Source organism: Mustelus asterias, unplaced genomic scaffold (assembly GCF_964213995.1).
Source record: "Mustelus asterias unplaced genomic scaffold, sMusAst1.hap1.1 HAP1_SCAFFOLD_453, whole genome shotgun sequence".
Taxonomy (NCBI): Eukaryota; Metazoa; Chordata; class Chondrichthyes; order Carcharhiniformes; family Triakidae; genus Mustelus; species Mustelus asterias.
Genome location: NW_027590405.1, coordinates 256,815 through 282,537, shown reverse-complemented (window position 1 = coordinate 282,537; position 25,723 = coordinate 256,815). Strand labels below are relative to the sequence as shown.

General features: G+C 54.1%; 1 protein-coding gene across 1 annotated transcript in view; it reads left to right on the top strand.

Moving 5' to 3' along the window:
* LOC144486762 (protein mono-ADP-ribosyltransferase PARP14-like) overlaps positions 1-25,723 on the top strand; it is a 72,081-nt gene that overhangs the window by 21,210 nt on the left and 25,148 nt on the right. The window contains exons 2-5 of the mRNA XM_078204799.1: positions 6,966-7,087; positions 12,226-12,256; positions 19,025-21,054; positions 24,719-24,952. Of these exons, the coding sequence (XP_078060925.1) occupies positions 6,966-7,087; positions 12,226-12,256; positions 19,025-21,054; positions 24,719-24,952 (2,417 nt within the window). The remainder of the gene's footprint in view (positions 1-6,965; positions 7,088-12,225; positions 12,257-19,024; positions 21,055-24,718; positions 24,953-25,723) is intronic.

Genomic DNA, 25,723 nt, shown 5'->3' with positions numbered 1-25,723 from the left:
AGCCCCCTACACCCCCTCCCTATCTCTGTAACCTCCTCCAGCCCCCTACACCCCCTCCCTATCTCTGTAACCTCCTCCAGCCCCTACACCCCCTCCCTATCTCTGTAACCTCCTCCAGCCCCCTACACCCCCTCCCTATCTCTGTAACCTCCTCCAGCCCCCTACACCCCTCCCTATCTCTGTAACCTCCTCCAGCCCCTACACCCCCTCCCTATCTCTGTAACCTCCTCCAGCCCCCTACACCCCCTCCCTATCTCTGTAACCTCCTCCAGCCCCCTACACCCCTCCCTATCTCTGTAACCTCCTCCAGTCCCTACACCCCTCCCTATCTCTGTAACCTCCTCCAGCTCCCTACACCCCTCCCTATCTCTGTAACCTCCTCCAGCCCCTCCACCCCTCCCTATCTCTGTAACCTCCTCCAGTCCCTACACCCCTCCCTATCTCCGTAACCTCCTCCAGCTCCCTACACCCCCTCCCTATCTCTGTAACCTCCTCCAGCCCCTACACCCCCTCCCTATCTCTGTAACCTCCTCCAGCCCCTACACCCCCTCCCTATCTCTGTAACCTCCTCCAGCCCCCTACACCCCTCCCTATCTCTGTAACCTCCTCCAGCCCCCTACACCCCCTCCCTATCTCTGTAACCTCCTCCAGCCCCTACACCCCCTCCCTATCTCTGTAACCTCCTCCAGCCCCCTACACCCCTCCCTATCTCTGTAACCTCCTCCAGCCCCTACACCCCTCCCTATCTCTGTAACCTCCTCCAGCCCCTACACCCCCTCCCTATCTCTGTAACCTCCTCCAGCTCCCTACACCCCCTCCCTATCTCTGTAACCTCCTCCAGCCCCCTACACCCCTCCCTATCTCTGTAACCTCCTCCAGCCCCTACACCCCTCCCTATCTCTGTAACCTCCTCCAGCCCCCTACACCCCCTCCCTATCTCTGTAACCTCCTCCAGCCTCCTACACCCCCTCCCTATCTCTGTAACCTCCTCCAGCCTCCTACACCCCCTCCCTATCTCTGTAACCTCCTCCAGCCCCCTACACCCCTCCCTATCTCTGTAACCTCCTCCAGCCCCTACACCCCTCCCTATCTCTGTAACCTCCTCCAGCCCCCCACACCCCCTCCCTATCTCTGTAACCTCCTCCAGCCCCCTACACCCCCTCCCTATCTCTGTAACCTCCTCCAGCCCCCTACACCCCCTCCCTATCTCTGTAACCTCCTCCAGCCCCCTACACCCCTCCCTATCTCTGTACCCTCCTCCAGCCCCCTACACCCCCTCCCTATCTCTGTAACCTCCTCCAGCCCCCTACACCCCCTCCCTATCTCTGTAACCTCCTCCAGCTCCCTACACCCCTCCCTAACTCTGTAACCCCCTCCAGTCCCCACACCCCTCCCTATCTCTGTAACCTCCTCCAGCCCCCCACACCCCCTCCCTATCTCTGTAACCTCCTCCAGCCCCTACACCCCCTCCCTATCTCTGTAACCTCCTCCAGTCCCCTACACCCCCTCCCTATCTCTGTAACCTCCTCCAGCCCCCCACACCCCCTCCCTATCTCTGTAACCTCCTCCAGTCCCCTACACCCCCTCCCTATCTCTGTAACCTCCTCCAGCCCCCTACACCCCCTCCCTATCTCTGTAACCTCCTCCAGCCCCCTACACCCCCTCCCTATCTCTGTAACCTCCTCCAGCCCCTACACCCCCTCCCTATCTCTGTAACCTCCTCCAGCTCCCTACACCCCCTCCCTATCTCTGTAACCTCCTCCAGCCCCTACACCCCATCCCTATCTCTGTAACCTCCTCCAGCTCCCTACACCCCCTCCCTATCTCTGTAACCTCCTCCAGCCCCCTACACCCCCTCCCTATCTCTGTAACCTCCTCCAGCCCCCTACACCCCCTCCCTATCTCTGTAACCTCCTCCAGCCCCCTACACCCCTCCCTATCTCTGTAACCTCCTCCAGCCCCCTACACCCCCTCCCTATCTCTGTAACCTCCTCCAGCCCCTACACCCCTCCCTATCTCTGTAACCTCCTCCAGCCCCCTACACCCCCTCCCTATCTCTGTAACCTCCTCCAGCCCCTACACCCCCTCCCTATCTCTGTAACCTCCTCCAGCTCACTACACCCCTCCCTATCTCTGTAACCTCCTCCAGCCGCTACACCCCCTCCCTATCTCTGTAACCTCCTCCAGCCCCCTACACCCCCTCCCTACCTCTGTAAACTCCTCCAGCCCCCTACACCCCTCCCTATCTCTGTAACCTCCTCCAGCCCCCTACACCCCCTCCCTATCTCTGTAACCTCCTCCAGCCCCTACACCCCCTCCCTATCTCTGTAACCTCCTCCAGCCCCCTACACCCCCTCCCTATCTCTGTAACCTCCTCCAGCCTCTACACCCCCTCCCTATCTCTGTAACCTCCTCCAGCCCCTACACCCCCTCCCTATCTCTGTAACCTCCTCCACCCCCTACACCCCCTCCCTATCTCTGTAACCTCCTCCAGCCCCCTACACCCCTCCCTATCTCTGTAACCTCCTCCACCCCCTACACCCCCTCCCTATCTCTGTAACCTCCTCCAGCCCCCTACACCCCTCCCTATCTCTGTAACCTCCTCCAGCCCCTACACCCCCTCCCTATCTCTGTAACCTCCTCCAGCCCCCTACACCCCCTCCCTATCTCTGTAACCTCCTCCAGCCCCTACACCCCCTCCCTATCTCTGTAACCTCCTCCAGCCCCCTACACCCCCTCCCTATCTCTGTAACCTCCTCCAGCCCCCTACACCCCCTCCCTATCTCTGTAAACTCCTCCAGCCCCCTACACCCCCTCCCTATCTCTGTAAACTCCTCCAGCCCCCTACACCCCTCCCTATCTCTGTAACCTCCTCCAGCCCCCTACACCCCCTCCCTATCTCTGTAACCTCCTCCAGCCCCCGACACCCCCTCCCTATCTCTGCAACCTCCTCCAGCCCCCTACACCCCCTCCCTATCTCTGTAACCTCCTCCAGCCCCCTACACCCCCTCCCTATCTCTGTAACCTCCTCCAGCCCCCTACACCCCCTCCCTATCTCTGTAACCTCCTCCAGCCCCCTACACCCCCTCCCTATCTCTGTAACCTCCTCCAGCCCCCTACACCCCCTCCCTATCTCTGTAACCTCCTCCAGCCCCCTACACCCCCTCCCTATCTCTGTAACCTCCTCCAGCCCCCTACACCCCCTCCCTATCTCTGTAACCTCCTCCAGCCCCCTACACCCCCTCCCTATCTCTGTAACCTCCTCCAGCCCCCTACACCCCCTCCCTATCTCTGTAACCTCCTCCAGCCCCCTATACCCCCTCCCTATCTCTGTAACCTCCTCCAGCCCCCTCCACCCCCTCCCTATCTCTGTAACCTCCTCCAGCCCCTACACCCCTCCCTATCTCTGTAACCTCCTCCAGCCCCCTACACCCCTCCCCATCTCTGTAACCTCCTCCAGCCCCAACACCCCTCCCTATTTCTGTAACCTCCTCCAGCCCCCTATACCCCCTCCCTATCTCTGTAACCTCCTCCAACCCCCTACAACCCTCCCTATCTCTGTAACCTCCTCCAGCCCCGACACCCCTCCCTATCTCTGTAACCTCCTCCAGCCCCCTACACCCCTCCCTATCACTGTAACCTCCTCCAGCTCCCTACACCCCTCCCTAGCTCTGTAACCTCCTCCAGCCCCGACACCCCTCCCTATCTCTGTAACCTCCTCCAGCCCCTACACCCCCTCCCTATCTCTGTAAACTCCTCCAGCCCCGACACCCCTCCCTATCTCTGTAACCTCCTCCAGTCCCTACACCCCTCCCTATCTCCGTAACCTCCTCCAGCCCCGACACACCTCGCTATCTCCGTAACCTCCTCCAGCCCCGACACCCCTCCCTATCTCCGTAACCTCCTCCAGCCCCGACACCCCCTCCCTATCTCTGTAACCTCCTCCAGCCCCGACACCCCTCCCTATCTCTGTAACCCCCTCCAGCCCCCTACACACCCCTCCCTATCTCTGTAACTTCCTCCAGCCTCCTACACCCCCTCCCTATCTCTGTAACCTCCTCCAGCCCCCTACACCCCCTCCCTATCTCTGTAACCTCCTCCAGCCCCCTACACCCCTCCCTATCTCTGTAACCTCCCCCAGCCCCGTACACCCCTCCCCATCTCTGTAACCTCCTCCAGCCCCCCACACCCCCTCCCTATCTCTATAACGTCCTCCAGCCTCCTACAGCCCCTCCCTATCTCTATAACCTCCTCCAGCTCCCGACACCCCCTCCCTATCTCTGTAACCTCCTCCAGCCCCCTACACCCCCTCCCTATCTCTGTAACCTCCTCCAGCCCCCTACACCCCTCCCTATCTCTGTAACCTCCTCCAGCCCCTACACCCCCTCCCTATCTCTGTAACCCCCTCCAGCCCCCTACAGCCCCTCCCTATCTCTGTAACCTCCTCCAGCCCCCTACACCCCTCCCCATCTCTGTAACCTCCTCCAGCCCCAACACCCCTCCCTATCTCTGTAACCTCCTCCAGCCCCCTACACCCCCTCCCTATCTCTGTAACCTCCTCCAACCCCCACAACCCTCCCTATCTCTGTAACCTCCTCCAGCCCCGACACCTCTCCCTATCTCTGTAACCTCCTCCAGCCCCCTACACCTTTCCCTATCACTGTAACCTCCTCCAGCTCCCTACACCCCTCCCTAGCTGTGTAACCTCCTCCAGCCCCGACACCCCTCCCTATCTCTGTAACCTCCTCCAGCCCCTACACCCCCTCCCTATCTCTGTAAACTCCTCCAGCCCCGACACCCCTCCCTATCTCTGTAACCTCCTCCAGTCCCTACACCCCTCCCTATCTCCGTAACCTCCTCCAGCCCCGACACACCTCCCTATCTCCGTAACCTCCTCCAGCCCCGACACCCCTCCCTATCTCCGTAACCTCCTCCAGCCCCGACACCCCCTCCCTATCTCTGTAACCTCCTCCAGCCCCGACACCCCTCCCTTTCTCTGTAACCCCCTCCAGCCCCCTACACCCCCCTCCCTATCTCTGTAACTTCCTCCAGCCTCCTACACCCCCTCCCTATCTCTGTAACCTCCTCCAGCCCCCTACACCGCCTCCCTATCTCTGTAACCTCCTCCAGCCCCCTACACCCCTCCCTATCTCTGTAACCTCCTCCAGCCCCTACACCCCTCCCTATCTCTGTAACCTCCTCCAGCCTCCTACACCCCCTCCCTATCTCTGTATCCTCCTCCAGCCCCTACACCCCTCCCTATCTCTGTAACCTCCTCCAGCCCCCTACACCCCTCCCTATCTCTGTAACCTCCTCCAGCCCCCTACACCCCTCCCTATCTCTGTAACCTCCTCCAGCCCCCTACACCCCTCCCTATCTCTGTAACCTACTCCAGCTCCCTACAACCTAGGGCGGCATGGTAGCACAGTGGTTAGCACTGCTGTCTCATAAGCCTTGGACCTGGGTTCGATTCCTGGCTTGGGTCACTGTCTGTGTGGAGTCTGCACGTTCTCCCCGTGTCTGCGTGGGTTTCCTCTGGGTGCTCCGGTTTCCTACCACAGTCCAAAGATGGTTAGGTGGATTGGCCGTGCTAAATTGCCCCTTAGTGTCCAAAGATGTGTAGGTTAGGTGGATTGGCCATGCTAAATTGTCCCTTAGTGTCCAAAGATGTGTAGGTTAGGTGGATTGGCCGTGCTAAATTGTCCCTTAGTGTCCAAAGATGTGTAGGTTAGGTGGATTGGCCATGCCAAATTGCCCCTGAGTGTCCAAAGATGTGTAGGTTAGGTGGATTGGCCATGCTAAATTGTCCCTTAGTGTCTAAAGATGTGTGGGTTAGATGGATTGGCCATGCTAAATTGTCCCTTAGTGTCCAAAGATGTGCAGGTTAGGTGGATTGGCCATGCTAAATTGTCCCTTAGTGTCCAAGGATGTGTAGGTTAGGTGGATTGGCCATGCTAAATTGCCCCTTAGTGTCCAAAGACGTGTGGGTTAGATGGATTGGCCATGCTAAATTGCCCCTTAGTGTCCAAAGATGTGTGGGTTAGGTGGATTGGCCATGCTAAATTGCCCCTTAGTGTCTAAAGATGTGTAGGTTAGGTGGATTGGCCATGCCAAATTGCCCCTGAGTGTCCAAAGATGTGTAGGTTAGGTGGATTGGCCATGCTAAATTGTCCCTTAGTGTCCAAGGATGTGTAGGTTAGGTGGATTGGCCATGCTAAATTGTCCCTTAGTGTCTAAAGCTGTGTGGGTTAGATGGATTGGCCATGCTAAATTGCCCCTTAGTGTCCAAAGATGTGCAGGTTAGGTGGATTGGCCATGCTAAATTGCCCCTTAGTGTCCAAAGACGTGTGGGTTAGATGGATTGGCCATGCTAAATTGCCCCTTAGTGTCCAAAGATGTGCAGGTTAGGTGGATTGGCCATGCTAAATTGTCCCTTAGTGTCCAAGGATGTGTAGGTTAGGTGGATTGGCCATGCTAAATTGTCCCTTAGTGTCTAAAGCTGTGTGGGTTAGATGGATTGGCCATGCTAAATTGCCCCTTAGTGTCAGGGGGACTAGCATGGGTAAATATGTGAGGTTATGGTGTTAAAGGGTCTGGGTGCGGACTCAATGGGCTGAATGGTCTCCTCCTGCACTGTAGCGACTCTAAGATTTGGTGACCCCCCTCCAAGGTCTCTGCGTTCCTCCAATTCCGGCCTCTCGTGCATCCCCCGATTCCCGTCGCTCCGCCATTGGCGGCCGTGCCTTCAGCTGCCCGGGGGGGGGCCCTCAGCTCTGGAATTCCCCCCCAAACCTCTCCTCTCTCTCACCTTACCCCTGTGACCTAGCCTCTGGCCTCCCAATCAAACACCTCCCTTCGCAGTTGGGTTGGGTTCCTTGACGCCCTTTTTGGGACAGATTTCCGGGAGTGGGAAGGGTCCGTGTTGGTGCAAATTGTTGTTGACTTTTGGATTTTTACACTTCCAGCACAGCAAAGGGTGTTACAGCGCGAGGGTCATGGTATAACACTCGACTCCACCGAGTACAAGTTAACTGTTCGAACCCTTAAAGATGGCGAGGGCATCTCAGAAGAATCATCTCAATCTCAGGTAAGAACCCAACACACACACAGGAGTTGGGACGTCTTGTTGAAGTTGTACAAGACATTGGTAAGGCCACACTTGGAATACTGTGTACAGTTCTGGTCACCCTATTATAGAAAGGATATTATTAAACTAGAAAGAGCGCAGAAAAGATTTACTAGGATGCTACCGGGACTTGATGGTTTGAGTTATAAGGAGAGACTGGATCGACTGGGATTTTTTTCTCTGGAGCAAATTTGATTTGATTTATTATTGTCACATAGAACCATAGAAAATTACAGCTCAGAAACAGGCCTTTTGGCCCTTCTTGTCTGTGCCGAACCATTTTTTGCCCGGTCCCACTGACCTGCACTTGGACCATATCCCTCCACACCCCTCTCATCCATGAACCCGTCCAAGTTTTTCTTAAATGTTAAAAGTGACCCCGCATTTACCACTTTATCCGGCAGCTCATTCCACACTCCCACCACTCTCTGCGTGAAGAAGCCCCCCCCTAATATTCCCTTTAAACTTTTCTCCTTTCACCCTTAACCCATGCCCTCTGGTTTTTTTCTCCCCTAGCCTCAGCGGAAAAAGCCTGCTTGCATTCACTCTGTCTATACCCATCAAAATCTTATACACCTCTATCAAATCTCCCCTCAATCTTCTACGCTCCAGGGAATAAAGTCCCAACCTATTCAATCTCTCTCTGTAACTCAGCTTCACAAGTCCCGGCAACATCCTTGTGAACCTTCTCTGCACTCTTTCAACCTTATTTACATCCTTCCTGTAACTAGGTGACCAAAACTGTACACAATACTCCAAATTCGGCCTCACCAATGCCTTATATAACCTTACCATAACACTCCAACTTTTATACATGTATTGGAATGCAGTGAAAAATATTGTTCCTTGCACGTTATACAGACAAAGCATTCCGTTCATCGAGAAGGAAAGGAGAGAGTGCAGAATGTAGTGTCACAGTCATAGCTCGGGTGTAGAGAAAGATCAACTTAATGCGAGGTAGGTCCATTCAAAAGTCTGACAGCAGCAGGGAAGAAGCTGTTCTTGAGTCGGTCGGTACGTGTCCTCAGACTTTTGTATCTTTTTCCCGATGGAAGAAGGTGGAAGAGAGAATGTCCGGGGTGCGTGGGGTCCTTAATTATGCTGGCTGCTTTTCCCCGAGGCAGCGGGAAGTGTAGACAGAGTCAATGGATGGGAGGCTGGTTTGCGTGATGGATTGGGCTACATTCACGACCCTTTTGTAGTTCCTTGCGGTCTTGGGCAGAGCAGGAGCCCCATACCAAGCTGTGATACAACCAGAAATAATGCTTTCTATGGTGCATCTGTACAAGTTGGTGAGAATCGTCACTGACATGCCAAATTTTCTTAATCTCCTGAGAAAGTAGAGGCGTTGGTGGGGCTTTCTTAACTATAGTGTCGGCGTGGGGGGGACCAGGACAGGTTGTTGGTGATCTGGACACCTAAAAACCTGAAGCTCTCGCCCCTTTCTACTTCGTCCCCATTGATGTAGACAGGGGCATGTTCTCCTTTACGCTTCCTGAAGCCGATGACAATCTCCTTCGTTTTGTTGACATTGAGGGAGAGATTATTGTTGCTGCACCAGTTCACTAGATTCTCTATCTCATTCCTGCACTCTGTCAGGAGTCTTAGGGGTGATCTTATGGAGATCTATAAAATAATGAGGGGCACAGATCAGCTAGATAGTCAATATCTTTTCCCAAAGCTAGGGGAGTCTAAAACTAGACGGCATAGGTTTAAGGTGAGAGGGGCGAGATACAAAAGTGTCCAGAGGGGCAATTATTTCACACAGAGGGTGGTGAGTGTCTGGAACAAGCTGCCAGAGGTAGTAGTAGAGGCGGGTACAATTTTATCTTTTAAAAAGCATTTAGATAGTTACATGGGTAAGATGGGTATAGAGGGATATGGGGCAAATGCGGGTAATTGGGACTAGCTTCGGGGTTTAAAAAAAAGGGTGGCATGGACAAGTCGGGCCGAAGGGCCAGAAAGAGGACATTCGGCCCATCGAGTCTGCACCGAACACAATCCCACCCTGGCCCTATTCCTAATGGAACCCGCTGTATTTACCCTGCTAGTCCCCCTGACACTAATGGGCAATTTAGCACAGCCAATTCACCTAACCTACACATCTTTGGACATTAAGGGACAATTTAGCATGGCCAATCCACCTAACCCGCACATCTTTGGACACTAAGGGACAATTTAGCATGGCCAATCCACCTAACCTGCACATCTTTGGACATTAAGGGGCAATTTAGCATGGCCAATCCACCTAACCCACACATCTTTGGACACTAATGGGCAATTTAGCACAGCCAAACCACCTAACCTACACATCTTTGGACATTAAGGGACAATTTAGCATGGCCAATCCACCTAACCCGCACATCTTTGGACACTAAGGGACAATTTAGCATGGCCAATCCACCTAACCCGCACATCTTTGGACACTAAGGGGCAATTTAGCATGGCCAATCCACCTAACCTACACATCTTTGGACACTAAGGGGCAATTTAGCATGGCCAATCCACCTAACCTACACATCTTTGGACACTAAGGGGACAATTTAGCACGGCCAATCCACCTAACCTACACATCTTTGGACACTAAGGGGCAATTTAGCATGGCCAATCCACCTAACCTACACATCTTTGGACACTAAGGGGCAATTTAGCATGACCAATCCACCTAACCTACACATCTTTGGACACTAAGGGGCAATTTAGCACGGCCAATCCACCTAACCAGGAAGTCTCCGGAATGTTGGAGGAAACCGGAGCACCCGGCGGAACCCCACGCAGACACGGGGAGAATGTGCAACCTTTGCACAGACAGTCTGGAGTACAAGGGCAAGGAGGTTAAACCGAACTGTTACAAGACACCAGTTAGACCTCAGCTGGAACATTGTGTACAGTTTAAGGCCCTGTCAGCTGCTGTTTTGGGATTTGAATCCTTGTCTCCAGAGCATTCGCCTGGGTTCCTCGGTTCCTGGCCCAGTGACGTTATAACATCGAAACACAGAAACACAGAAGATAGGAGCAGGAGGAGGCCATTCGGCCCTTCGAGCCTGCTCCGCCATTCATCACCATCATGGCTGATCATCCAACTCAATAGCCTAATCCTGCTTTCCCCCCATAACCTTTGACCCCGTTCGCCCCCCAGTGCCCTATCCAGCCGCCTCTGGAATACATTCAATGTTTTGGCATCAACTACTTCCTGTGGGAATGAATTCCACAGGTTCACCGCTCTCTGGGTGAAGAAATGTCTCCTCAACTCCGCCCTAAATGGTCTACCCCGAATCCTCAGACTGTGACCCCCTGGTTCTGGACTCCCCCCACCATCGGGAACATCCTCCCTGCATCTACCCTGTCTCGTCCCGTTACCAAACCCCGCCCCCAATCCCCAAACCCCACCCCCAATCCCCAAACCCCGCCCCCAATCCCCAAACCCCGCCCCCAATCCCCAAACCCCGCCCCCAATCCCCAAACCCCGCCCCCAATCCCCAAACCCCGCCCCCAATCCCCAAACCCCGCCTCCAAACCCCGCCCCCAATCCCCAAACCACGCCCCCAATCCCCTGGTTCTGGACTCCCCCCACCATCGGGAACATCCTCCCTGCATCTACCCTGTCCAGTCCCGTTACCAAACCCCGCCCCCAATCCCCAAACCCCGCCCCCAATCCCCAAACCCCACCCCCAATCCCCAAACACCGCCCCCATCCCCAAACCCCGCCCCCAATCCCCTGGTTCTGGACTCCCCCCACCATCGGGAACATCCTCCCTGCATCTACCCTGTCCAGTCCCGTTACCAAACCCCGCCTCCAATCCCCAAACCCCGCCCCCAATCCCCAAACCCCGCCCCCAATCCCCAAACCCCGCCCCCAATCCCAAACCCCGCCCCCAATCCTCAAACCCCGCCCCCAATCCCCAAACCCCGCCCCCAATCCCAAACCCCGCCCCCAATCCCCTGGTTCTGGACTCCCCCCACCATCGGGAACATCCTCCCTGCATCTACCCTGTCTAGTCCCGTTACCAAACCCCGCCCCCAATCCCAAACCCCGCCCCCAATCCCCAAACCCCGTCCCCAAACTCCGCCCCCAATCCCAAACCCCGCCCCCAATCCCCTGGTTCTGGACTCCCCCCACCATCGGGAACATCCTCCCTGCATCTACCCTGTCCAGTCCTGTTAGAATTTGATAAGTCTCTATGAGATTCCCCCCTCATTCGTCTGAACTCCAGTGAAAACAATCCTAACCTGGTCAATCTCTCCTCGTACATCAGTCCCGCCATCCCCGGGATCAGCCTGGGAAACCTTCGCTGCAACTCCCTCGAGAGCAAGAACATCCTTCCTCAGAAAAGGAGACCCAAACTGTTCACAATACTCCAGGTGTGGCCTCACCAAGGCCCTGTATAATCGCAACAACACATCCCTGCTCCTGTACTCGAAACCTCTCGCAATGAAGGTCAACATGCCAGTGAATAATTCGTCTAACATTTCAATATCAGAGGGTCAGTGCTGAGGGAGCACCGCACTGTGGGAGGGTCAGTGCTGAGGGAGCGCCGCACTGTGGGAGGGTCAGTGCTGAGGGAGCGCCGCACTGTGGGAGGGTCAGTGCTGAGGGAGCGCCGCACTGTGGGAGGGTCAGTGCTGAGGAAGCGCCGCACTGTGGGAGGGTCAGTGCTGAGGGAGCGCCGCACTGTGGGAGGGTCGGTGCTGAGGGAGCGCCGCACTGTGGGAGGGTCAGTGCTGAGGGAGCGCCGCACTGTGGGGAGGGTCAGTGCTGAGGGAGCGCCGCACTGTGGGAGGGTCAGTGCTGAGGGAGCGCCTCACTGTGGGAGGGTCAGTGCTGAGGGAGCGCCGCACTGTGGGAGGGTCAGTGCTGAGGGAGCGCCGCACTTTGGGAGGGTCGGTGCTGAGGGAGCGCCTCACTGTGGGAGGGTCAGTGCTGAGGGAGCGCCGCACTGTGGGAGGGTCAGTGCTGAGGGAGCGCCGCACTGTGGACCTTACCGTCCTCAATGCCTTGCTGGCTGTGTATCCGCCGGGATTTGTGAAGCTTCAGGAATTGGTTTTCTCTTTAATCCACAGCATTTTAACCTGTTTCCTTCACAACTCTGTCCACACAGGAGGCCAGCGGTACCTCTGGGAGCCTGTCAGGTAAGGTACAACCTGGTACGAAATTATCGCAGTGGCCTTGAATTAGGATCCAGGCTTCCACCGTCATCTGTGGGGCTGTGGGAATTCTGCGGGATGGTGGGAACTCCCTGGGAGAACGATCCCAGCTTCTCCAACCCAACCCTGTGGCTAAAATCCCTCATTCCTGGAGGCTTCCTGGTGAATCTTGCTCCATAACCTCTGGAAGACTCTCTGGATCACCCAAACCTGTCCTGATCCCGTCCCCCGCACTCTGATATTCCCGTCTCCCAAAACCTGTCCTGATCCCATCCCCCTCACTCCGATATTCCCGTCTCCCAAAACCTGTCCTGATCCCATCCCCCTCACTCCGATATTCCCGTCTCCCAAAACCTGTCCTGATCCCATCCCCCTCACTCCGATATTCCCGTATCCCAAAACCTGTTCTAATCCCATCCCCCTCAATCCAATGACCACAACAAATAGAACAGTACAGCACAGGAACAGGCCCTTCGGCCCTCCAAGCCTGTGCTGATCATGATACCCTAACTAAACTACAAAAAGCCTTCTGCCTTTACTCGGTCCGTATCCCTCTATTCCCTCCCTGTTCATGGACCCATCCAGATGCCTCTTCAATGTTGCTAATGTCCCTGTTTCCACCGCCTCCCCTGGCAGCGCGTTCCAGGCACCCACCGCTCTCTGTGTGAAAAACCTCCCCCACACATCTCCCTTAAACTTTCCCCCTCTCACCTTGAACCTGTGCCCCCTTGACACTTCCACCCTGGGAAATAGCTCCGACTATCCACCCTGTCTGTGCCTCTCATCATTTTGTCGACCTCTATCCGGTCTCTCCTCAGCCTCTGTCTTTCCAGTGAGAACAATCCCAGTTTATTCAACCTCTCCTCATAGCCGACACCCTCGGGACCAGGCAACATCCTGGTGAACCTTCTTTGCACTCTCTCCAAAGCTTCCACATCCTTCTGGTAGTGCGGTGACCAGAACAGCACACAATACTCAGTCTTTTTCCCAGGGTTGGGGAATCGAGAACTAGAGGGCGTTGGTTTGAGTTAAGAGGGGAAAGAATTAGAGTCAGAGAGGTTTACAGCATGGAAACAGGCCCTTCGGCCCAACTTGTCCATGCCGCCCTTTTTTTAAAACCCCAAAGCTAGTCCCAATTGCCCGCGTTTGGCCCATTTCCCTCTATACCCATCTTACCCATGTAACTGTCTGAATGCTTTTTAAAGGACAAAATTGTACCCGCCTCTACTACTACCTCTGGCAGCTCGTTCCAGACACTCACCACCCTCTGTGTGAAAAAATTGCCCCTCTGGACACTTTTGTATCTCTCCCCTCTCACCTTAAACCTATTCCCTCTAGTTTTAGACTCCCCTACCTTTGGGAAAAGATATTGACTATCCAGCTGATCTGTGCCCCTCATTATTTTATAGACCTCTATAAGATCACCCCTCAGCCTCCTACGCTCCAGAGAAAAAAGTCCCAGTCTATCCAGCCTCTCCTTATAACTCATTAATGGGAAATTTACAGTAAATGGCAGAACCCTGAAGAGTATTGATAGGCAGAGGGATCTGGGTGTACAGGTACACAGGTCACTGAAAGTGGCAATGCAGGTGGAGAAGGTAGTCAAGAAGGCATACAGCATGCTTGCCTTCATCGGCCAGGGCATTGAGTTTAAAAATTGGCAAGTCATGTTGCAGCTTTATAGAACCTTAGTTAGGCCGCACTTGGAATATAATGTTCAATTCTGGTCGCCACACTACCAGAAGGATGTGGAGGCTTTGGAGAGGGTACAGAAAAGATTTACCAGGATGTTGCCTGGTATGGAGGGCATTAGCTATGAGGAGAGGTTGGAGAAACTTGGTTTGTTCTCACTGGAATGACGGAGGTTGAGGGGCGACCTGATAGAAGTCTACAAGATTATGAGGGGCATGGACAGAGTGGATAGTCAGAAGCTTTTTCCCCAGGGTGGAAGAGTCAATTACTAGGGGGGCACAGGTTTAAGGTGCGAGGGGCAAGGTTTAAAGGAGATGTACGAGGCAAGTTTTTTACACAGAGGGTGGTGGGTGCCTGGAACTCACTGCCGGGGGAGGGAGTGGAAGCAGATACGGTAGTGAGTTTTAAGGGGTGTCTGGACAAATACATGGATAGGATGGGAATAGAGGGATACGGTCCCCGGAAGGGGAGGGGGTTTTAGTTCAGTCGGGGCAGCATGGTCGGTGCAGGCTTGGAGGGGCCGAAGGGCCTGTTCCTGTGCTGGAATTTTCCTTGTTCTTTGGAACGTGAGGGGCAACACTTTTCACACAGAGGGTGGTACATGTGTGGAATGAGTTGCCAGAGGAAGTGGTTGAGAGAGGGGCATTGACAACATTTTAAACACATTTGGACAGATACACGGATAGGAAAGGTTTCCAGGGATATGGGCCAAATGCTGAGATGGGTTTTTTGTTCGGCATGGAGCAGTTTGGGCCGAGGGGCCTGTTTCCGTGCCGTAGATTCTATGATTCAGTCTCCTCCTCTCCAACGGAGAATGACCTCACCTTGTGCAACTCGGGCACAAGCGGCACGGTGGCACAGTGGGCGGCACGGTGACACAGTGGGCGGCACGGTGACACAGTGGGTTAGCACCGCTGCCTCACAGCTCCAGGGACCCGGGTTCGAGTCCCGGCTCGGGTCACTGTCTGTGCGGAGTCTGCACATTCTCCCCGTGTCTGCGTGGGTTTCCTCCGGGTGCTCCGGTTTCCTCCCACAGTCCGAACAACATGCTGGTTAGGGTGCATTGGGCCGTGCTAAATTCTCCCTCAGTGTTACCCGAACAGGCATCGGAGTGTGGGCGACTGGGGGATTTTCACAGTAACTTCATTGCGGTGTTAATGTGAGCCTTACTTGTGACACTAATAAATAAACGTTCAAACTTTTAACTTTAAAGCGTTTCCAATCACACTCGCAATGTATCCTGGCAGCTTTGTAAACGCGTAAGAATCCTCCCTCATCCTCTGCCCCCCCCCATGCTCGCCTCCCAGATCTCAATGCCCCCTTCCTCACCTCCCCCCCCTTCCTCACCCCTCCCTTCCTCACCCCCCCCTTCCTCACCCCCCATTACAAGAAGATATAGACGGATACTATTAAACTCGAAAGAGTGCAGAAAAGATTTACTAGGATGCTACTGGGACTTGATGGTTTGGGTTAGAAGGAGAGGCTGGATAGAACATAGAACATAGAAAAGCTACAGCACAAACAGGCCCTTCAGCCCACAAGTTACGCCGAACATGTCCCTACCTACTCGACTTACCTATAACCCTCTATCTCACTAACTTCCATGGACTTGTCCAAAAGTCTCTTAAAAGACCCTATCGAATCCGCCTCCACCACCACTACCGGCAGCCGATTCCACGCACCCACCACCCTCTGAGTGAAAAACTTACCCCTAACATCTCCTCTGTACCTACTCCCCAGCACCCTAAACCTGTGACCTCTTGTGGCAACCATTTCAGCCCTGGGTAAAAGCCTCTGAGAATCCACTCTATCAATACCTCTCAACATCTTATACACCTCTATCAGGTCACCTCTCATCCTTCGCCTCTCCTAGGAGAAAAGACCGAGCTCTCTCAACCTATCCTCATAAGGCATGCCACCTAATCCAGGCAACATCCTTGTAAATCTCCTCTGCACCCTTTCTATGGCTTCCACATCCTTTCTGTAATGAGGCGACCAGAACTGGGCACAGTACTCCAGGTGGGGTCTGGCCAGGGTCCTATACAGCTGCAGCATTATCTCCCGATTTCTAAACTCAATTCCTCTCTTGATGAAGGCCAGTATTCCATACGCCTTCTTAACCACAGCCTCCACCTGCGACGCTGCTTTGAGCGTCCTATGAACCCAGACCCCAAGATCCTTCTGATCTTCCACACTACCAAGCGTCTTACCCTTAATATTATATTCTTTCATCCTATTCGACCTGCCAAAATGAACCACCACACACTTATCTGGGTTGAAGTCCATCTGCCACTTCTCCGCCCAGTCTTGCATCTTATCTATGTCTCGTTGCAACTGCTGACATCCCTCTACACTATCCACAACTCCACCAACCTTGGACTTTTTTTCCTGGAGCGTAGGAGGCTTAAGGATGACCTTACAGAGGTCTATAAAATAATGTAATAGATTTACTTGGTAGCACGAGCTTTCGGAGCGCTGCTCCTTCATTGGATGAGTCCCTCACCTGAGGAAGGAGCGGCGCTCCGAAAGCTCGTGCTACCAGATAAACCTGTTGGACTTTAACCTGGTGTTGTGAGACTTCTTACTGTCCCACCCCAGTCCAACGCCGGCATCTCCACATTGTAAAATAATGAGGGGCATAGATCAGCTAGATAGTCAACATCTTTTCCCAAAGGGAGGGGAGTCCAAAATTAAAGGGCATAGGTTTAAAGTTAGAACCATAGAACCATAGAAAATTTCAGCCTAGAAACAGGCCTTTCGGCCCTTCTTGTCTGTGCCGAACCATTTTTTGCCTAGTCCCACTGACCTGCACTTGGACCATATCCCTCCACACCCCTCTCATCCATGAACCCGTCCAAGTTTTTCTTAAATGTTAAAAGTGGAGGTGTATTTACCACTTTATCCGGCAGCTCATTCCACACTCCCACCACTCTCTGCGTGAAGAAGCCCCCCCCTAATATTCCCTTTAAACTTTTCTCCTTTCACCCTTAACCCATGCCCTCTGGTTTTTTTCTCCCCTAGCCTCAGCGGAAAAAGCCTGCTTGCATTCACTCTATCTATACCCATCAAAATCTTATACACCTCTATCAAATCTCCCCTCAATCTTCTACGCTCCAGGGAATAAAGTCCCAACCTATTCAATCTCTCTCTGTAACTCAGCTTCTCAAGTCCCGGCAACATCCTTGTGAACCTTCTCTGCACTCTTTCAACCTTATTTACATCCTTCCTGTAACTAGGTGACCAAAACTGTACACAATACTCCAAATTCGGCCTCACCAATGCCTTATATAACCTTGTAAGAAGTTTAACAACACCAGGTTAAAGTCCAACAGGTTTATTTGGTAGCAAAAGCCACACAAGCTTTCGGAGCTCTAAGCCCTTTCTTCAGGTGAGTGGGAATTCTGTTCACAAACAGAGCTTATAAAGACACAGACTCAATTTACATGAATAATGGTTGGAATGCGAATACTTACAACTAATCAAGTCTTTCAAGCAATCAAGTAATAAAGACTTGATTAGTTGTAAGTATTCGCATTCCAACCATTATTCATGTAAATTGAGTCTGTGTCTTTATAAGCTCTGTTTGTGAACAGAATTCCCACTCACCTGAAGAAGGGGCTTAGAGCTCCGAAAGCTTGTGTGGCTTTTGCTACCAAATAAACCTGTTGGACTTTAACCTGGTGTTGTTAAACTTCTTACTGTGTTTACCCCAGTCCAACGCCGGCATCTCCACATCATGACTTACCATAACACTCCAACTTTTATACTCGATACTCCGATTTATAAAGGCCAATGTACCAAAGGCACTCTTTACGACCCTATCCACCTGTGACGCCACTTTTAGGGAATCCTGTACCTGTATTCCCAGATCCCTCTGTTCAACTGCACTCTTCAGAGTCCTACCATTTACCCTGTACGTTCTACTTTGGTTTGTCCTTCCAAAGTGCAATATCTCACACTTGTCTGCGTTAAATTCCATTTGCCATTTTTCAGCCCATTTTTCCAGTTGGTCCAAATCCCTCTGCAAGCTTTGAAAACCTTCCTCACTGTCCACTGCACCTCCAATCTTTGTATCATCAGCAAACTTGCTGATCCAATTTACCACATTATCATCCAGATCATTGATATAGATGACAAACAGCAATGGACCCAACACTGATCCCTGCGGCACACCACTAGTCACAGGCCTCCAAAATCAAAATCTAGCTATGACTGTAACACTACATTCTGCACCCTCTCCTTTCCTTCTCTATCACAGCTCGGTATGGGGCTCCTGCTCTGCCCAAGACCGCAAGGAACTACAAAGGGTCGTGAATGTAGCCCAATCCATCACGCAAACCAGCCTCCCATCCATTGACTCTGTCTACACTTCCCGCTGCCTCGGGGAAAAGCAGCCAGCATAATTAAGGACCCCACGCACCCCCGGACATTCTCTCTTTCACCTTCTTCCCTCGGGAAAAAGATCCAAGAGTCTGAGGTCACGTACCGACCGACTCAAGAACAGCTTCTTCCCTGCTGCTTTTGAATGGACCTACCTCGCATTAAGTTGATCTTTCTCTACACCCTAGCTATGACTGTAACACTACATTCTGCACCCTCTCCTTTCCTTCTCTATGAACGGTATGCTTTGTCTGTATAGGCTTACATTGTCTGTAAGGCTTACATCAACACTGCAATGAACACATTAACACTGCAATGAAGTTTCTGTGAAATTCCCCTAGTTACGCCAAGGCCCCAGAGGCAGTAGTAGAGGCGGGTACAATTTTGTCTTTTTAAAAGCATTTCGACAGTTACATGGGTACGATGGGTATAGAGGGATATGGGCCAAACGCGGGCAATTGGGACTAGCTTAGGGGTTAAAAACAAAGGGGCAGCATGGACAAGTTGGGCCGAAGGGCCTGTTTCCATGCTGTAAACCTCTATGACTCTATTCAGGGCTATGGGCCAATTGCTGGCAAATGGGATGAGGTGGGAGTTCAGGTGTTCCTGATGTGTCGGTGCCATCTCGATGGGCCAAAGGGCCTCTTCTGCGCTGTATGATTCTATGATTCTCTTCCGCAGGGGACCGTACGTTCAGGCAGGGGCCGATTCCCAATGGAAGACAGCTGCCGAAGAATCCGGGTGGATCTGAAGACGGGGAGTGGTCCATGGATGTCGGAGAGATGGGGATCCGGATCAGGATGGCCCCGTCCTTCGGGGAGTGCCTGAACGAGAGGGAGGATGTGCTGCGGGAGCTCCAACAGGAGTTGCTGGGGGCGCGATGCCAGATGCGACTGGTCCCCGGTAGCGGCTCCATCCTCCTCCTTCCGGCTTCCGGCCATATTCCCGGCGGGGATTCAGCCGTGTGGGCCGAGGGCGCGGTGAGGGCCCTCCGGAGGTTTCAGGAACGGCACAAGGAGCTCCAACCGGAGACGGGGCAGAACATGGCGCCCGTCCCTGGCCCAGACGGGGCGTTGGCGCGCCTGGGGAAGGACGTTGATCATCGCGCAGCAGAGGAGGACGCCCCTTTCAAGTTGGACAGCCTCTCCAAGTTCTCGTTCATCCGGGATTCCTTCAGAGCGGATCTCGCCAGCCGCTTCCCAGGCCTGACCTGGGCCCTGGTCGAAGGGGGACCTTCCGTCGTCTTCAGCGGGAGCCCAGCAGACAGACGGGAGGCCCGTTCCTGTCTCCGGCAGCTCCTGGGCAGCGTGCTGGAACGAACGGTTCGCCTCTCCGACGCCAAGCGGCGGTTCCTCGCCTCCTGGGCTCCCGGGGCCTTGGCCGGAGAGCTCTTCTCCTTCCCCGTCGCCCTGGAGATGGCGGCCGGAGGCCACCTGGCCCTGCTGGGCAACTCCTGGCCTGACCTGGACCGAGCCAAGTCCATCCTGGACAACCGAATCGCCGAGGAAGAGGTGCTGGTCCCGGGGGAGGCCTCGGATTGGGTGGAGGCGCTCAGGCCCTTCCCCAGTGAAGCATCCCATAGGCTGCAGGTAGTCGAGGGCCAGGGGGCGGGAGGCGAGGCGTCCAGCGTCTGCCTCGTCGGCTTTGAGGAAGAGGTGGGGCGCGCGGCCGCGGCGCTGAGGGAACATGTCCGCCAACGCGCCCCCACCGAGGAAACCCTGCTGGTCGAGCGACCCGCCCTGGTCCCGTTCGTCCACGGACTACTGGACCTGATGGACTGCCGCGGCCTCCGTTCGACCGTCAGGGCCCGAGGCCGGGAGGCGATCGTCCTGACCGGGCCCCGCTCCGTGGTGGGGGACGAGAGGAGGCGCGTGGAGAGCTGCCTCGCGGCCGTGGTCTGGGAAAGGCTCGCCCTGGACGAGCCGGGGGCACGGGACTTCTTTCGGGGGAGGGGCAAGGAGCAGCTGGAGGCGGTCGGCCGAGAGGCCAAGTGTCTGGTGGCGCTCGAGGAGGAGGAGGAGGTGGAGGAGGAGGAGGCTGCTTCGCCGGGCAGTGTGGTCCTCTCCAGCTACCGCGCTGCGGGGGGGCTCACCGTCACGGTCTGCCGCGGTGACATCACCCAGCAGCGGGTAGACGCCATCGTCAACGCGGCCAACGGGAGGCTGGTGCACGGGGGCGGCGTGGCGGAGGCCATCCTGAGAGCCGGGGGCCCGCAGATCGGGAGGGAGTCCTTGGCCTTGGTGGCAGCCCAGGGACCGGTGGAGGTCGGCAAGGCGGCCATGACCAATGGCGGACGCTTGCCTTGTGCCAAGGTGATCCACGCGGTGGGACCGGATTGGGGGATGAAGGCAGAGCGGGGGACGTCAGGGGTCAGGGAACTCTTGGAAAGCGCCGTCACCGCGTCCCTGGAACTGGCGGCGCGGGCTGGCCTCCGCTCCATCGCCTTCCCCTGCCTGAGCGCCGGAATATTCGGCATTCCCAAGGACCTGTGCGCCGACGCCATCGTCTCCGCCATCCGGGGATTCGGCACACGTTGCCCCAGGCGCGTTGCCCTGGTGGACATCAACGACGGGGTGCTCCGGGAGCTACAGAGGGCCTGCGGTCAAGCCTGGCCATCGTCTGGCCCCAGCGTCCAGTCGCCAACCATCCAAGCCCCCCCGGCAACCGGCCTCCAATTGGAAATCAAATCGGGGCTCATCGAGAACCAGCAGGTAACTCCTTCTCAGATTTCCGCCCCCCCCCCCTTTGGAAGAAATATTCCGGGGCTTGAGTTGGGGGGGCTCAGGGGATCGATGGGGGAGGGGTGTCACTCAGGGTCAGAGGTCAACCTTCCACCCTCAGGGGTCAGAGTTCACCCTCTGGAACAAGGTGGCGGAAAGGCTTCCCTTGTGGGAGCGAAGAAGGTTCAGAGGGAGATTGAATCAAGGACGGGCACTGGAGGGGGCGCAGAGGAGATTCACTCGGTTGATTCCGGAGTTGAGAGGGTTGGCTTATGAGGAGAGACTGAGTAGACTGGGGCTATACTCATTGGAATTCAGAAGAATGAGGGGAGATCTTATAGAAACATATAAGATTATGAAGGGAATAGATAAGATAGAAGCAGGGAAGTTGTTTCCACTGGCGGGTGAAACTAGAACTAGGGGGCATGGCCTCAAAATAAGGGGGAGGAGATTTAGGACTGAGTTGAGGAGGAACTTCTTCACACAAAGGGTTGTGAATCTGTGGAATTCCCTGCCCAGTTGAGGCTACCTCATTGAATGTTTTTAAGGCAAGGATAGATAGATTTTTGAACAGTAAAGGAATTAAGGGTTATGGTGAGCGGGCGGGTAAGTGGAGCTGAGTCCACGAAAAGATCAGACATGAACCTGGATGAGGAAGTGGAGGGATGAGTTGGTAAGTTTGCCGACGACACGAAGGTTGGTGGGGTTGTGGATAGTCTGGAGGGATGTCAGAAGTTACAGAGGGACATAGATAGGATGCAAGACTGGGCGGAGAAGTGGCAGATGGACTTCAACCCAGATAAATGCGTCGTGGTCCATTTTGGCAAGTCAAATGGGATGAAGGAGTACAATATAAAGGGAAAGACTCTTAGTACTGTAGAGGATCAGAAGGACCTTGGGGTCCGGGTCCATAGGACTCTAAAATCGGCCCCGCAGGTGGAGGAGGTGGTTAAGAAGGCGTATGGTGTGCTGGCCTTTATCAATGGAGGGATTGAGTTTAGGAGTCTGGGGATAATGATGCAGCTATATAAGACCCTCGTCAGACCCCACTTGGAGTACTGTGCCCAGTTCTGGTCGCCTCATTACAGGAAGGATGTGGAAAAGATTGAAAGGGTGCAGAGGAGATTTACAAGGATGTTGCCTGGATTGAGTGGCATGCCTTATGAGGATAGGCTGAGGGAGCTCGGTCTTTTCTCCTTGGAGAGACGTAGGATGAGAGGAGACCTAATAGAGGTATATAAGATGTTGAGAGGTATAGATCGGGTGGACTCTCAGAGGCTTTTTCCCAGGGTGGAAATGTCTGCTACGAGAGGACACAGGTTTAAGGTGCTGGGGGGTAGGTACAGGGGAAATGTTCGGGGTAAATTTTTCACACAGTGGGTGGTGGGCGAGTGGAATCGGCTGCCGTCAGTGGTGGTGGAGGCGAACTCAATAGGGTCTCTTAAGAGACTCCTGGATGAGTACATGGGACTTGATAGGACGGAGGGTTATAGGTAGGCCTAAAAGGTAGGGATATGTTCGGCACAACTTGTGGGGCCGAAGGGCCTGTTTTGTGCTGTTGTTTTCTATGTCTCTATGATCTTATTGAATGGCGGAGCAGGCTCGAGGGGCCAGATGGCCGACTCCTGCTCCTAGTTCTTATGTTCTTATTGTTCAGAATAACAAAGCCTTTGGATAGAAACATCCATTGACTCTGTCTACACTTCCCGCTGCCTCAGGAAAAGCAGCCGGCATAATTAAGGACCCCCACGCACCTCGGACATGTCCGCTACGACTCTCACCAACATTTACAGATGCACCATAGAAAGCATTCTTTCTGGTTGTATCACAGCTTGGTCTGGGGCTCCTGCTCTGCCCAAGACCGCAAGGAACTACAAAAGGGTCGTGAATGTAGCCCAATCCATCACGCAAACCAGCCTCCCATCCATTGACTCTGTCTACACTTCCCGCTGCCTCGGGGAAAAGCAGCCGGCATAATTAAGGACCCCCCCACGCACCCCGGACATTCTCTCTCCCACCTTCTTCCGTCGGGAAAAAGATACAAAAGTCTGAGGTCACCGACTCAAGAACAGCTTCTTCCCTGCTGCTGTCAGACTTTTGAATGGACCTACCTCGCATTAAGTTGATCTTTCTCTACACCCTAGCTGTGACTGTAACACTACATTCTGCACTCTCTCCTTTCCTTCGTTCATGGCCCTTTGTAGTTCCTTGCGGTCTTGGGCAGAGCAGGAGCCCCAGACCAAGCTGTGATACAACAGAAAGAATGCTTTCTCTGGTGCATCTGTAAAAGTTGGTGAGAGTCGTAGCTGACATACCAAATTTCCTTAGTCTTCTTAGAAAGTAGAGACGTTGGTGGGGCTTTCTTAACTATAGTGTCGGCGTGGAGGAACCTATGAGATTTCCCGCTCATCAAACTCTTACAAGACTAGACATTGTGGAAGCAGAAAGGATGTTCCCGATGGTGGGCAAGTCCAGAACTAGGGGGTCATAGTTTGAGGATAAGGGGGTAAATCTTTTAGGACTGAGGTGAGGAGAAATTTCTTCACCCAGAGGGTGGTGAATGTGTGGAATTCACTCCCACAGAAAGTAGTTGAGGCCAAAACAAGATACAGTCCAGATAACCAGGGAATTGGGACAGAATGTCTGAGATGAACTGAGGTGAGGGGAAATTTCTTCACCCAGAGGGCGGTGAATGTGTGGAATTCACTCCCACAGAAAGTAGTTGAGGCCAAAACGTTGTGTGATTTCAAGAAGGAATTAGATCTCGCTCTTGGGGCTAAAGGGATCGAGGGATATGGGGGGGAATCAGGATATTGAATTCGATGATCAGCCATGATCAAAATGAATGGCGGAGCAGGCTCGAAGGGCCGAATGGCCTCCTCCTGCTTCCAGTTTCTATGTTTCTGTGAGGGAGAAGTGTCTCCAGTGATGGGGGGGTGGGGGGGTTGGTAACTGGAGGGAAACACAGAGATGGGGGGGGGGTGGGGTCGGGGGGGGGGTGGAATTAGAGATGAGGAAAGGTTTCTTTTTTGGCGTGACAACTTGTGACCTGGAAGGCGCCAGCCAGGGGTGCTCTGGCGGGGGTGGGACGGCACGGTGGCACAGGGGGTTAGCGCTGCTGCCTCTCAGCGCCAGGATCCCGGGTTCGATTCCCGGCTCGGGTCACTGTCTGTGCGGGAATCTGCACGTCCTCCCCGTGTCTGCGTGGGTTTCCTCCGGTTTCCTCCCACCGTCCGAAAGACGTGCTGGTTCGGGTGCATCGGGCCGTGCTAAATTCTCCCTCGGTGTTACCCAAACAGGCGGCGGAGTGTGTGGCGACTGGGGGGATTTTCACAGTAACTTCATTGCAGTGTAAGCCTGTTTGTGACACTAATAAATAAACTTGAAGTTTAATTGGCGGAAAGGGCAACGGGGTTGTGGGTTAGTGGGACTAATGGGGTAGCTGCTTTCAAAGAGCTGGCAGGAGGCATGATGGGCCAAAAGGCCTTTTTGCATCTTGTAAAACTCTATGGGCTGAATGGGCCTCATTCCGGGCTGTATCATTCGAAGATTGTATGACATTGAAGCTCGGTATGGACGGGCTGCCAGCAAGGCTCAGTCTCACCGCCGGTAAGTCCTGCACTAACAATCTTGTTCTCTGTCTTCCACCTCACAGTCTGATGTCCTGGTTATCCCTATTTCTTGCGACATGAACATTTATTCATCTGCGATTTCCAAGGCAATTTTTGATAAGAGTCCAAATCTACAATCATCTTTGAGGCAATGCACCATCTTGCGTCCAAAGATGGTCAGCGAACTGGACGTCAGACTTGAAGCCAGACTGAAATGCAAAAGCCTTTACTTCCTTCTTGACGATGCATTCTCCCGATTCGAAAGCCAGTCCCAAGAGGTAAGCGGGCCCCTTCACCGCGAATAATATCTTTTCCATGCCATTCCGATGGCGTTCCCAGCAAGCAGTCGCTGCGGAACCTCCTGGCGGAACGGGATGGGGAATTAAGAGGCAACATCTGTGTGTTGTTCCTTCCCCGCCGCCCCCCCCCCCCCCCCCCCCCACTCCACTCCCAGCACGGTGGCACAGTGGGTTAACGCTGTTGCCTCACAGCGCCAGGGACCCGGGTTCGATCCCTGGCTTGGGTCAGTGTCTGTGCGGAGTCTGCACGTTCTCCCCGTGTCTGCGTGGGTTTCCTCCGGTTTCCTCCCACAGTCTGAAAGACGTGCTGGTTAGGGTGCATTGGGCCATGCTAAATTCTCCCTCAGTGTAACCCGAACAGGCGCTGGAGTGTGGCAACTAGGGGAGTTTCATAGTAACTTCATTGCAGCGTTAAGGTAAGACCACTTGTGACACTTACAAAATAAACCTTAAACTTCCCTCTCTGTCTGAAACTCTCTCCATCTATGCGGCACTAGTCAGACCACACCTGGAATACAGCGAACAGTTCCGGTTCCCTAATCTCAGGAAAGAGAAGGTTCACTCGGTTGATCCCGGGTAGGGAGGGATTTCCTTATGAGGGGAGGTTGAGTAGGTCGGAGCCTGTAACTCACTGGAGTTCAGAAGAATGAGAGGGGTTGTTTTCCCCCCTTGTGGGGGAATCCAGGACCAGTGGGGAGATGATGTCCTAGACTATTAATCCAGGAACTCAGCTAATGTTCTGGGGGATCC